The 14,519-nt window shown below is 39.5% G+C and overlaps 2 protein-coding genes across 5 annotated transcripts in view; both read right to left on the bottom strand.

Annotated features, from left to right (window-relative positions):
• The window catches only part of dctn1b (dynactin 1b), a 36,763-nt gene extending 32,336 nt beyond the window's left edge, over positions 1 to 4,427 (bottom strand). For 2 of the 3 annotated variants that reach the window (XM_076974270.1, XM_076974271.1), the window contains exon 1: positions 1,209 to 1,720. In XM_076974270.1, the coding sequence (XP_076830385.1) occupies positions 1,209 to 1,241 (33 nt within the window). In that variant the 5' untranslated portion in view covers positions 1,242 to 1,720. Of the gene's footprint in view, positions 1 to 1,208; positions 1,721 to 4,288 lie in introns of those variants that run through there. The other variant, XM_076974272.1, reaches the window with a different exon arrangement.
• A 2,801-nt stretch (positions 4,428 to 7,228) lies between these two features.
• Positions 7,229 to 9,548, bottom strand: LOC143476708 (putative N-acetyltransferase camello). 2 transcript variants are annotated; one of them, XM_076975029.1, is made up of 3 exons: positions 9,443 to 9,548; positions 8,512 to 8,652; positions 7,229 to 8,388 (listed from the first exon to the last, which is right to left on the bottom strand). In XM_076975029.1, the coding sequence occupies exons 2-3, from the start codon at positions 8,647 to 8,649 to the stop codon at positions 7,981 to 7,983; spliced, it is 546 nt and encodes a 181-aa protein (XP_076831144.1). In that variant the 5' UTR covers positions 8,650 to 8,652; positions 9,443 to 9,548; the 3' UTR covers positions 7,229 to 7,980. The 2 variants fall into 2 exon arrangements, with proteins under 2 accessions (XP_076831144.1, XP_076831143.1); XM_076975028.1 differs by having other exon boundaries at positions 7,229 to 8,652; positions 9,443 to 9,545.
• Between the last annotated feature and the right edge of the window lie 4,971 nt (positions 9,549 to 14,519).

Here is a 14,519-nt window from a genome sequence, read left to right as displayed (position 1 = left end):
GAGTGTTAGAAGGAAGGAAGGTTTTAGTTTTGCAGCACAGGTAAGTGGGTCCAAAGCTAAAACGAATAAGGAGTGTGTCCCTTATAAGTCTTGTGGCCTTGATCTGTGTGTGTGTTGCACTGGGAGGAAGTGACATGAGCATCTACAATCCTACAGAAGAGCTCTAGGGAACAAAGAATAATAGGAATAAATAAACATACACATACAACTAAACAAACACATGAACCTTTAACACTTCACACAAGCACTCATACTGTGACATTAAATGTCCATTAAATTGTTTAATGCAGTTTATGTCTATTAACTACTTTAGATGAGAAAAATATCAGACCGCTAAGACTAAGCATTTGGAAACAAAGTTTACAAATACTTAATATCCTTTGTGCTGCATTTTTAAGATGTTCCTGTTGATGAAATCCACTAGCTGTGGGATAAGGGATAACCGAGAGTTAAGATTTGAGTTCAGGATGTTAATATCTGGGGTGAGCTGATATTGGGGCATACAAGTGCAGGCTATGATGAAGATTTTGGTTGAAAACTGAAGAGGGTTGAACAGTTAGTGAGATAAAGGGAAAGAGTGAATAGTCATACAGGATGCCTGATCAGACCATACTGTGAATAAACTAATGAATAATCCCAGATAATCCACTGCATTTTTACAGCAATACTTTCCATCAGTTCATATACTTTGTGAGCAACGTGTCACTGTGCCACTGTAAAGATACACAGTGCACAAAAGCAGACAGACACAGATGCACAGGCATCCTGGGGCTCTAAATGAATGATAAATTCAACAACTGATCATTTAGCTCCAGATCCCAGTAATATCATTAGGTGACATCATTATCATGTGTCACACCAGTCTGCTTCCAGTCATCACAGACAACTCAACAGCAAAGTGCACTTAGTCACTAGACTCTTTGTACCAACCTACTTAGCCACATAGACAGCAATCCCTTAAACGAGTGTTTACAACTGAATTCTCTCATTAAAAACAAAGATGAGGCATGTAGCCTGCAACACCATCCCTTATTGTTTTATATGTACTCGCACAACCAAGGATGCCCTGCATTTACTGACATTAATGAAATCCAAGTCTACACCATTTTGTGTGTGTGGACAGAAGAATGTGAGAGGCGTGGTCATGTTAGTGTCGATACACACATGTGTACGCGTGTGTGTGAGAGAGTAAAGAGTCTGTCACTCACCCTGCTGTAAGGATATCTTTTCATTTGAGACATGCTGCTTCGGCGTCGCAGATGACAATTCCCTACCCACCTCCAGACGGCAATATGGTCCCTACCTCCCTCTCTCTCTCTCTTCCTCTCTCTCTCCCTCTCTATCTCCCCCTCTCTCTGCCTACCGTCCTTGTCCTTTATTGCACATCCCTCTGTCTCTTCTCTCTGCCTGTACAGTGGCTGGATGAAACTTGCTGTCCAGTCCTGATCCGGTGTTGCTGAACCGGGTCATGCAGAGAGCCAGCAATGCTGCCCAGTGACCAGCAAGACCCAGAGGTGAGCAGGCGATTCAGCTGATGTCGTTGTGAATGGCTGATAGATGAGTGTGGACCCGTATCTCTGCTTAGCTCAGCTGCTTGGGTGTGTGAGTGCTGTCTGTGGGACCATGACTGTTAGGATGCACAGTGCATATGTGTGTGTGTATGACCGGTGCTGGTGGGTATGTGGACAGCAATGCTACTGCGGTAGCGTCTATGCTGCTTTCTGCAGGAGAGCCTGAGCAACAGTACAGGGTCCTAAAGCCCTCCATCACACAGGTACATAAGAGACGTCACTCATATGTTTAAGGGAGACCGCCCAAAGTTGCAGATAGGTACATGAATAAGCAAAAACAAGAATTCACACTTGTTGGGGCAGACACAAACCCACATACACAGAACCGCACACAAAGATGCCCCAATAATAGTAGGTTAATGACCACAATAGCCTTACAGTGTAGAGTTTCAAGAATATATCATGTTAAATAAGGGGTTACTGAACCAAGTTCATCATGGAATAAATGACATATACTATGTACTGTGTTCGGGCCTGCTTAGAGGTCGAGCACAGTTATAAAATCCTTATAACTACTTTATTATGTGTCTACATGTTGCCAAAACTTCCTTATGATCTCCTCTCCAAAGTGCTGCATACAGAAGCCAATCTGGTACAATCGGCATCAAAATGGACAAATCCAACAAGATTTTTGTATGAAATCACTTGTAATGATAAGATACTACATACACACTTTGTTCCTGATCACCTTTCTGTTCACACAGTACTTCCACCTATGATAAGAGACTCTGTATCCAGACAGCCAAGCCACACTCTCTCACGCCTTCCCACCTCACCATTCGAACTACATGGTTTCATGCCATAGCTGAGCGTTGTGTTTAATAGCGCAGGTCTCTTTAAGACACCAAGCCAGAGGCAGGCCTCTCTGTTCAGCCCCTGTATTCTTCTGCAGGCCTGGTTCAATGTGACGCAGCTCTCAACAAAAGCCGGAGGGGGAGGGGGGGACTGTGTACAACCTCAGCTGACCAGTGTGTGCTCCCCCCCCAACAGGATTAACACTCTGTATGAACTGAAACTGCACTGCAGGGCTCTGGACTGGACGCTTTATTTAACCTACACATTCTGCACAGAAAGCAAATACTCAGTACACACTCTTTTTACAGCAGAAAGGAGAATCCATCAGCAGAATCCATTATTGCTTTCTGTCTCTTTCCATAAGTGATACCTGGGAAAGACCTCCAAATAACACTGAGAAAGGAAGTTGCTGTTACAGACTATAACTACTGTATATGAACAGCATCACTCATTATTTCCTGTATAGGGCTCCATTTAACCTTCAATAGACCAGCAGGCATCTTAATGACGGGATCTGAAACTATGACCCCTGAGAGGTGTTAATATACCTCAGTGAAGACTAAACCAATGTGTCTAGAGCAGGGGAGCACAGTGGAGGCTTGGAGAAAGTTAACAGAAGAGAGGACAGATAAGAGAGGGCTAAACATGAGACAAGTAACAGCAAGAATAAAGGAGACCTGTACATGAGACAAGCCACAATGAACAGGACTTCTACACTTGAGACATGTCATAAACATGAGAAATGAGACCTGCACATGAGACAAGCCACGATGAGAAATGAGACCTGCACATGAGACAAGCCACGATGAGAAATGAGACCTGCACATGAGACAAGCCACGATGAGAAATGAGACCTGCACACGAGACAAGCCACAATTATGAGAAAGAAGACCTGCACACGAGACAAGCCACAATGATGAGAAAGAAGACCTGCATATGAGACGAGCCACAATGATGAGAAAGAAGACCTGCATATGAGACGAGCCACAATGATGAGAAAGAAGACCTGCATATGAGACGAACCACAATGATGAGAAAGAAGACCTGCATATGAGACGAGCCACAATGATGAGAAAGAAGACCTGCATATGAGACGAACCACAATGATGAGAAAGAAGACCTGCATATGAGACGAGCCACAATGATGAGAAAGAAGACCTGCATATGAGACGAGCCACAATGATGAGGCGAGGCAACTCACAAAGAGGAGAAAGAAGCTGTATATGAGTCGTCATAAAGATGTGTAACAGTAAAAACTGGTGATGCAAAAACACAGGTGAGGATCTCACCGGTTTGCCCTGCGTAAACAGTTGATACAACAATTAAGATCACAAAGAGAATTGTTTATCGAGTGAGTTTATATCGAGGCAGGTCTAAATTTGTTTGTACTAAATTTGTTTGTACTTTGTACTGTTTGTACTGTTGTCCATGTCTAAACAGTCCCTGTAAACCTTTTTAACATCGGCACAAACATTTGTTGTGCGTCCACGCCCTCTCAAGGCAACGGATGGCTTTGCATGTTATATTCACAGGATAAAAATAAATGTAAATTATATTGAAAAATGTTAGTAGGGAAGCTAATTAACCTACTTTTCCTTTCTCTAGTGTTTAAAAAAATACTATAGTTGCTATACTGATATTTGGTGCAGTCCAAAAATTCGCCTAACCTCATAGCACTCAAAATCCAAGCCGAAATATTTCTATTTCTACAAACAGGACAGCGTAAGAAAAAGCGACCGCACGAGCTGCTCCGCGAGGCGATCAATCTGTTCAGCCACCGCCTACGATTATAGCAGACGATTCCTAATGCGGGACGTGTAGCTTTAGCTAGCTTATTCAAAATAATAAATTATAGACACGTTAAAGGCCTGACGCCTTTAACTGTTGCTACTTTTTATTTAAGGAAATGCTGAATAACTTACCTTTTTTCAGATGTATATTGATCTGTGCCGGAATAACTGCTGATCCCAATATAATGTGGATAAATCAGCTTGCCCACTTCCTGAGGTAGGCTACGTCAGAGCCGGCGTTGTCTGTCAAAACGAGCGGAGCGCTGACAGCAAACGAGGCGTGCAGAAGACACACCCTAAAGATCATGTCTTACACTCGGAGTAATTGGTACACGTATAAATAATGAAGATATTTTTATATTTTAGTTTAGATGCAGTGGCACATTAACTGCATTTACAATTTGCTAAAATCTGTGAACTAGGTATGGTTTTCTGACACGTCTAAATTGTATTTGTTTCTTTATTTATGTGATAGAATTTAGTTTTGATACCCTCTGATAAATTCGAGGCTTGTATAAGCTTTGGGAACTTCTGTTTGTGTCTTTTATTTGAAATCTGGGTTCATTTTAGATTGAGGTTATTTTAGACCAAATCAAGACAACAATAATTGAAATAAAAACATTTATTATATGTTGAAGAACCATAGTAGACTGTGGCATATTGCCTAAGAAAACATTTCATTACTACTTCTTGATCTAGTAATGAAATGTTCTGTATGTTCTTACCATTGCACATGATTGTCTTGCTTGAAACATCTTTCATTACGTAAATCCAAATACCCAAGACCTGAGCAAGGCCATTGATCTCACAAGGCCATTGATCTCACAAGGCCATTGATCTCACATGAACCATATGTTATCGAGACATAAGAGAGAGACACGCTGTCTTCCCATCAATAAGCCCATCACAATGTTGGCAATAAATGCTTCTGAAAATCAAGTAATATTGAGTCTGGCTTGGCTTCAATTACATAACCCTCATATCTTCTGATCCACTTATGACATTGCCTTCTATTTGCATTTTAAAAATTGCTTAAACGGCTTAACTTTCTGTACAGTCCACCACCATCAAAAGTCCACAACCTGATATAATCACTATCGGGGAAAAATTTATATTTGGTCTTTCTGTAATCATATTAATCAGTATTCATATGGGTATTGCCCACTATAAGTAATAAGTGAAAAATAAATAACTTTATTAAGGTATATTAAACATATGTCAGGCCTAGGACACGTTGATCAGAGTATGCTCTACAGGCCTGTAGTCTCGCTCTTTCTCGTTTCTCTCCTCGTGAGTTGAAGGCAGACAGTCCTGAAGGTCTCATGCCTGTAGATAAGGGCGTCTGGCGTCAGAATGGTAGTATATCTGGCGTGCCTGGCGAACTGGAGGAAGAAGTAGGCTTTGGCCCGAGGACCCTGGCAGGGGAGGAGTGATGGGGTGATACCTCACTCCATCACCTCCGTTCATGTAAGCCTCATGCTTAACTCATGTCACGGAAGTATGATGTAATCATGTAGCAGAATAGTATAAAACTATGGTCTGACCACATTTTGTTGAAATAACTAGTGAGTAGACATCAGTGTTTGTTCATATTAATTATGTAATTAGAAGTTTTTTCCCATGCTCGAGTATTAAGGTAAAATTATCACCTGCCAGACATGTGACTGATTATTTGTTTGTATGTATGTATGCACGTGTATATGTATGCATGTGAATGTATGTGTATGCATGTATATATATATATATATATATATATATATATATATTTTGGGTGTGCTTATTTTTATTTTTTATTTTTTGTTTTCCATAATCTTATAAATGCACAAAATGTTCTAAGTGACAACATTGACTTTGATGATGTATACTAAGATAACATATGTTTGTCACAAAATAAAGAATTAAAAAAAAAAAAAAAAAAAACTATGGTCTGTGAGAAGGGGGGCAGCTCTCTCTTGCAAACGCTTGAGTGTGTGTAACAGAGTTCTCTGGATTGATCTATTTTTTGTCTTTAACAAACTTTGTACGTTATTTGGATACCATACCCAACTGCTGTTGACTGTTCTTGCTCACAATTACGGTTAAAAGGTCCACGACATCATCATACCAACCACACCAGGAGCAATGCAACACATCCATCGCCAAGAAATACTCCTACCCCCTGCCTTTTGTTCCAGTAGCACTGGAACACCTCCATGTTGCTACATACTTTACGAAGTGGTGTGGTGGTTAGCACCATCTTGGTTCGACGGTCTGGTCTGGACCATCCTGTGTGGAGCACAGACGACCTGTCCATAGTATAGCCTGCCTTTGCAGGGTTTGAGTTTGGGTTATGGTTTCAAACAAGGTATAGGCAATACTTCACAAAGTTACTATGAAGTCCAGGTATATATAGGAGTCTGATTATTAGAGGTAGGTTTTGATGCCGTGGGGGATTCTGAAAATCGGACTTCCTGGGCTTGGGCTGCATGACATCCTGTGGCTCAAAATGTCATAGGTTCATAGTGCCACCTATTGACAAATGGTGACATATATTTCTCTTCCCCCAGGAATAAGTTCAGTTTAACGTGGTGTTTGCTATTAACTCAGACTGTGTAAAAATTCAAGTAATACCCAACCATCTTAGTGTAATCTTCAAACTTGTTGCATTTGCTTCCATAATTGTTAATATATGTTCTTAATGTTGATGCATGGATGCAGCTTTGAATTAGTGTTTATAAAGACCACAGATTCATATATTCCCTCAGTTCTTCTCATATAATTTAATAAATGGATATTATATTAATCATGTTGGCCTTTAATCAAATCAAATGTCACAGGCTGAAGGATGTAAGATGAAGTTGAGAAGGCATCAATTAGAATATTAAAAAGAACCCACAGTCTATCTAGTCTAATAGTGTCGATTTAGGCTAATCTAGTCTAATAGTGTCGATCTAGGCTAACCTAGTCTTACCTAGCGCTCCTTTTAATCATTTAATCCTCCTTTTAAAGTAGTGCTGAGTATTAAGTACTCAGAAGGCTTTATCACCTGAACTGATACATTTCATCTTTATTTGAAGCTTGATATTTCCAGTATTATATCACATGACCTTACTAGTCTTACTCATGTGTGCAAATAGCTACTGAGCTCCAATCAAAATGGAGCTGGGACAATGTCTGAAGTAATAACAGTTAAAACAGAAGTAGCGCAAAGTCAACTGTAATTACAGGAACAGTGATGCATCAATTCTACATACAGAAAAGCTCATTCAAAGGCATGTTCATCTGTACGCTATGGGTCAGTGGAACATTTACACAACGTCCATCACAGAAACCTGCCATTACTGTTACTACTCACAAAAGATTGTTTTTAATCACATTAAATGGACAAAACATCATGTTCCCTTACAATTTTCAAAGAAGCCAGCGAAGCGTGTTTAGCATGTCTATACACTCATCAGGAGACTCTTCCCCTTAAAGGGTGTATACGCAGCTAAAGGAATTTAAAAACTACGACAATAACACTCTCACCACATTGAGGGAGAATATTGTATGATCTCTGATGTATGATAATTGTTTTCATTAATTAAATGCTTTCAGCTGCACTAGCTTCAAACATGAAAAAAGCCATGAACATGTACGTTTGGTTTTTCAGCTTACATTCCACAATTTGGATTCATAATTATCTTTTTATTTTTAACCCCAACAGTACACATTCAAAAATAATTACTGATTTGGCTGTCCCAATACTTAAAGGGTGTGGTTGTCTATAGGCTCTACATTTAGGTTATTCAAAAATAGCAGAATGAGCAGATGGAGTAGAACCCGGAACGTAGGTAGGTTTCCATTCAGCATTCTGACCGCAGCAGGTCAAGCCTGTACTCAATCAATGTGAAGCTGGTGATCCTGGCAACCAGTTCTGGAATGACAAACTCTCTGACCTTCTTGTAGCCCACACGCTCATAGAGCTTTTGAGCGTCGGTCTGGACGACGGAGGTGTAGAGCACCACGGCCGGATAGCCCCTTTCCCGGGCAAAGTCCGCCACAGTGTTACACAAAGCTTTTGCAATGCCCTGCCGTCTGTGGGAGAGTTTCACCGACATCCGTTTCAGCTCCAGGCAGCCTTTGTTCCGTTCTGCAGGGAGACATGCCACCGTGCCCACCACCTGACCCTGGTTCTCCGCCACCCAGAAGCAGGCATTGGGTGTCTCCAGGTAGGTCTGCCGGATGTGGTCGAGGTCCATGTGCAGGGAGGTCTGGATGTAGGTAGAGAACAAGTAGCTGATCCCCTGTCGGATTGTGGCCAGGAGTAGAGTGACCGCCAGTATGGGCAGCAAAAGAGATTTGGAGCTAGCTAGCAGAGCGCAGAATACACACACCAGCAACATCTGGGTGTATGGCTGCTTCAGCACATGCAGGCACGAGGATGGCACATGCTCGCTCATACCAAGTGTAAAGATGTCCTTCACATCCTCCTCATCATCATCCTCATAGCGACGAATCTGCACTTCAGCCATGACCTTCAAACCAAAACAACAAAAATTTTAATTTTAAACTATCTATGAAGAGAACTGAAGAGGGCAGGCTAAAACTGCAACGGTAAACAGAAGGCTGATGCCCAACACATGAACAGCTCTAATCCAAATAGTGGCATTCCCAACAAACTGCGACGTTGTCTCCACAAAGATTAATTAAATGTGGCGTGTTACATTAGCCAATGATAAATTCAGTACTAAAGAAAGAAACGGCGCCCTTTGTCAGATTTCAGCTACAGACGTATAAGAACAAACAGTAGGTAGCAGCAAAGTCCAGTTATGTCAAAATACCGCATCAGCTGATCTGTTCGTTTCGCCCTTGTCATATTGTCATATATGGGTGGATATCCTAGCAGCTGGAAAAGTTACTCAACCTGTTCTTAACGTTAGTCATCTAAAAGCAGAACTGCTGGCTAGCAATCTACTTGTGAAGAACTATAAATATGTTGGAGGTTACAAATAGCTGTATTATCGTACGCGTAACAGCGAACATTTCAAACATTTGTTTTTCGTTTTCTCACTAGTTTGCCTAACGTTATCTAGTTTAGCTAACAAGCGATCCATTAAATAGAAGTTTGCAGTTTCTAATGTTTATAACGTTTTTAGTTATATACGGCCTTTTTTATATAGCTAAGGAAACACTGGTCTGTTTTGCTAGCTATACGACAAAAACAATGTAATGGGCTCATTAGTCTTACAATGACTGACATTTAAATGACTTTGCAAGTACTGATTGCTTCTTTTTAAAGTGACGGATTAGATTTTAGCCACTAACCTTTCCTGATCATCCAATCCTTCGCGTCCTCTGTTGTAGCTACGAGTCTTTATGTTACCTGCTGGAGCAGGACAGCAACACTCCCATTGACCCGTCAAAATAAAAGTCTTATTTATGCACAAAAAGAAATAATTGAAATAAATCAATACAAGTATTCAATACATCTTAATACGTTCTATACATTTATTTAAAAACGTATTGCTTTGATGTTAAGATACTAGTTTTCTTCATGAAATAAGGACGTAGTTATTATTATTATTTATTATTATATTTATTTGCAGTGCCAGCAAAACCAACAGGGGGCTTTGTGAAAGTTTAATTGCACAAAAAAACAACTCCAAAATACGTCACTATACAGAGCACTACTACAGGGATTTGCCATCTTCTAATGGTATCTACAAACATTGCAGGATATTTTATGCAATATACCAAGTCCACAGCTGTGCACTAGCAGGCAAGGAATATCCATAGGGCACCATAGTGTTTGGCTTGAAGATTCATATGCAGCTTCTCTAAGAAGGACTAACAAGGACTAATGGAAGCTGCACGTTAACAGAAAAAAATGCTTTCCGGTTTTATAAATCCTTTTAAGTAATTACATAGACTGACTTTTTTAATGAACATTTTTATTTAACATTTTTATATGACATTGAGATTGTTTATGCAACACAGTCTGCTGGCATGCAGTAATAAGCTAACGTGTGTAATGTCTGAATCATTCAATACCTTGACAAACAGCGGTTTCTTTCCAACAGCTATCAGACTCTTAAACAGCTGATCTGATTAATCACACACTCCTGCACACAATATTTGCCCTAAACAGTGATGTCAGTAACGCGTTACTTAGTAGTTATCCAAATAACTGTGCGTTACTATTTATATTTTCCCTAGTAAAAATATATATTTTTGCTTTCTTCTTGGCTCAGTTCTACTTTTGCGTCTGACCGTAGCGCTCGACTCGCACGCTGCGCGCGACCCTGTGAGAGCGCGAGCACGTACAAGTCATTCTTTGCAGTGTCCTCCCGTAACGATATGTGGTAGTATAAAGAAACACCCATCAAAAACAGGGGAAGGAACATTTACCTGACCAATTTTAATGTTGCTTTGTGTTCCACGTTTGAAAAGTGCTGGAATTTTGACTAACGTCGCCTACTTTAAAATGCTTGAAATTGTAATGGTATTTCGTTTCACAAGCTGTCTGACTGAACAGGGGTGGGTTTCCCGAAACGTTCGTAGCTTCATACGAGGTTACGAAGTACTTGGCGCTACGAACGTTTCGGGAAACCCACCCCAGTTCGCTTGTATTACGTTTACAAACAAATTTACAAATAATACCGCGCAGCTACACAAACGTAATGTCAGGAGATACTGTAGCGACTCCTACTCCTCACGGCAAGTCTTGCCCTTTAATTAAGTGACACTGGGGGGCGGAGCCTCCGCGCGCCAGGGTTGCGTTATCAATAAAGTTTCCCTCCTCGGGATTTTTGGATTAAGCAGTTTCTGCCTCGGTTACCGAACCTGCTTCAATACATTGTTACTGTTAAAAATGCACTTCCAATAAAGTGAGTATTGGAAAAATTTATTTTGCTGCTGAATGTAACTACTAAAGTAACTTGTAATCTAACGTAGTTACTTTTAAAATCAAGTAATATGTAACGTAACTAAGTTACTTTTAAAAGGAGTAATCAGTAGTCAGTAATCGGATTACTTTCTCAAGGTAACTTAGCCATCACTGGCCCTAAATTGCACATGACTGTTTACAGGTAAACATACAACTGCACATGTATGTTTACACTTTGTTGCACCTTTTTTTTATACCTGCCTAACTAACTTGTAAATAATTTTTATTTCAGGGTGTTTTATATATATGTTTTTATTATTAGTAGTAGTAGTATTTTTTGTAACTTTGTACTTTGTTACATCCTGTGTAGACAGCAAAAAAGAATTTCATTGTACTGAGAAACCCGTTTTCATTGTACTGAGTACTACTGTACTTTGAATCTTTGAAATTCTGATTCTGGGATCAAGCTTTCAATATGAAGAACAATGTATGGATCTTTAAATCATTTTCATTTAACTGTTACATAATTATTATTGTAATTTAATAATTGTTTGTGGGCTTTAAGCTAACTATACTTAAATATAGGTCTCAGATGCAGTGGACAACATTCTTTATAAGACTCTTTCATTCCTATTATATTGGTCCTTAATACTATTTGATGCCTTTTTGTGCAAAAGCTTTCACCACAGAAATATACTATCCAGGCAATTATCATAATAATGCCAATTATGATACAAGACCATTAAGTCCCTAAACGTAGCACTGGTACACTTCAGAGAGGTAACCACAGCCCATTCCTGTACTCCCTCTTTGTGTACAACTGCACCACTAGATACAGCTCAAATGTCATCTTCAAGTTTGCTGATGACACCACCATATTGGGCCTCATCACAGACAATAGTGAGAGTGCCTAGAGATGAGGTGAAATCACTGAGCAGCTGGAGTTAGGAAAACAGCCTCTCTCTAAACATCAGCAAACTAAGGAGATTATAGTGGACTTCAGGAGACAGCGAGGAGGACCAGCACTAGCCCATCTATATAAACAATATGGAGGTTGAGCAGGTCAGCAGTTTCACGTTCCTTGGCGTTCACATCACTGAGGATCTGTCCTGGACATTACACACAGACACTGTGATAAAAACTCAACTTCCTGAGAAGGTTGAGAAAATATGATGTGAACATAAGAATCCTGACAAACTTCTACAGGGGGATCGAGAGCCTGCTGCCGGGATGCACAGTGTGGTATGGAAACCACACCTTTCAGAGCCGGAATGCACCACAGAGGGTGATGTGAATGGCAGAGGACATCAGTGTGACATCACCGGTAGCAGTGTGACATCCCCAGTAACAGTCTCCCCAGCATCCAGGACATCTACCACAACCGGTGTCTACGTAAATCACACAGCAACATTAAGGACCACACCCATCCAGCACATGGACTTTTTCATGAGTTATTACCCACAAGCTGTCAGACTACTGAGCTCTCAAGTTCTGGACTGAGCTCCTTTTACATTAGACTTGCCCCCATATTATCTGTTTTTAAATCTCATCTTAAAACACTTTTTATCACTTGTCTTTTAACCTGGTATGACAGCTGCACGTATTTAATTACCAGTTTATCTCTTTTGTGTGTCGTTCGTTGAGAGTTTAAATAGATTTTTGTGTCTAATTGCTCTGTTTAGGATTGTGGTTAATTTGACTGCACTGCACTTGTCCATGTTGATGTCATGCTGTTTTTAAATGTGCTTTATAAATATGTACATGAAATGTATACTTTCATTCACAGTTTGTAACACTGCCTGTTCTGTTCTCAAGCCATATTAAGGCACTGAAATGTATTTTCTGATAGCTTGTTGTGACTTTTTATAAAACATGAAAACTGAAAGATTAAAGTTGTACCAGGTCTTAAAGGAATATATCTAACATGGAGCATTCAAGACTTTGTATAGCACAAGGATACAGAGCCATGTGTGCCGTGTATGTGCACTGAGTTTCATAAAGGCAGTGTAATAATCCAGCAAAGTTAGAAATTACTTTTACTTTATAGTTACATGTCTTGAAATAAATTGGTAAATAAATATGATTAAACAAATATTTTTGTTTCAGTCAGTTAACTGAATGTTTTGGCCCAAATAAAATGTTAATTTCTGAGGTAGTGTCATAATAACTCTAGCAACAGTAGTCATCTTGGTGTAAGAGGCACCTGAGACAGGGTTATTTCTGGTTACTTATGGCCTACACTAATAAAGGATATAACTTGTAAAATATTATGTTACATCTGCTTTTTGAATTTTCATCCATGTCTGCCTTTCCAATAGGCATAAGATGTGGCTAGCAAATTTTATTTTCAAATAAATATTGGACCCTTAGCCAAAAACTTTGTCTCATTAACAAACTCACCAGACAAAAATTTGTCACCATGCGTGTTTAAGGTTGTAGTGACTTTAGGCTCCAGCAGATGCACAAGAATGATCAAGCTATAAATACCCACGGGGTGCTGGACAACCAGCCTTTTGCCCATCATCTTACCAAGGAACAGAACAGGACTGCAAATGTGGCACACTGGCATGATGAACACTCAGGAACATTCACACACCTGGACTGTCCTGCAAAATCCCCATATTTGAATCCTCATGAAAATCTCAGGGACAACCTGAAGTAAGACGCCAGGGAAGGCATCCATGGATCTGGCCGATCTGCACAATTCTTTTAACACATGAGTGGCTGAACACTGATGTTGTATACATGCAGAAACCATGTCCAGTCTGCCAAATCAAGCCGCAGCTTTTACTCACGCTCATAGAGGTATTACGTGTTATTAGTATGTTTCATTTACAGATGACTTTCTTTTGTCTGGTGAGAAAAGAAATAAACTGTACATTAAGTATCAGTTTAAGATGCAATCTGGTTCCTCCAACCAATTAATATGTAGGGAATTGTGCAATTATGTGGTTAAATGTTTCTTTTGTAGAAATGTTTGTCAGGACTGCATTCAAGAGCTAGTATTTTTTATTCCTATGAAATGCACAGCATAAGAATTAGAGAGTAATTTCAGACTTACCTATAACAGACTACACAAAATTGTATCCATTTGATTATACAAAAGCACAGTTCATTTCCACTGGTTCTACTAAGATTGTACAAGGCATGTAATTTAGAAAAATTATTTTTAAAGTGTAATTTTAAGGTATTTGATATTCACATTATCTATTATTACATTATCTACATTATTATTAATATAATAATCTGTTAATATCTGTTTACATACATATATATATATATATATATATATATATATATATATATATATATACATATATATATATATATATATATATATATATATATATATATATATATATATATATATATATATAAGACTGAGCAACAGGGCCGGAGTGAGCCCCTTTTTCAGTCCAGGAGTTTCATGCCCAAATCTGGCCCAAAATTATTTTTCCCTCCCAATCGGCCCAAACTAGAGATTGACATGATCCGGCCCATCGAGAATCCTCCCGA

The sequence above is a fragment of the Brachyhypopomus gauderio genome, chromosome 15, assembly GCF_052324685.1.
Source record: "Brachyhypopomus gauderio isolate BG-103 chromosome 15, BGAUD_0.2, whole genome shotgun sequence".
In the NCBI taxonomy this organism is placed as follows: Eukaryota; Metazoa; Chordata; class Actinopteri; order Gymnotiformes; family Hypopomidae; genus Brachyhypopomus; species Brachyhypopomus gauderio.
The sequence above is the reverse complement of the archived record's forward strand: the minus strand, read 5'-3'. Positions and strand labels throughout refer to the sequence as shown.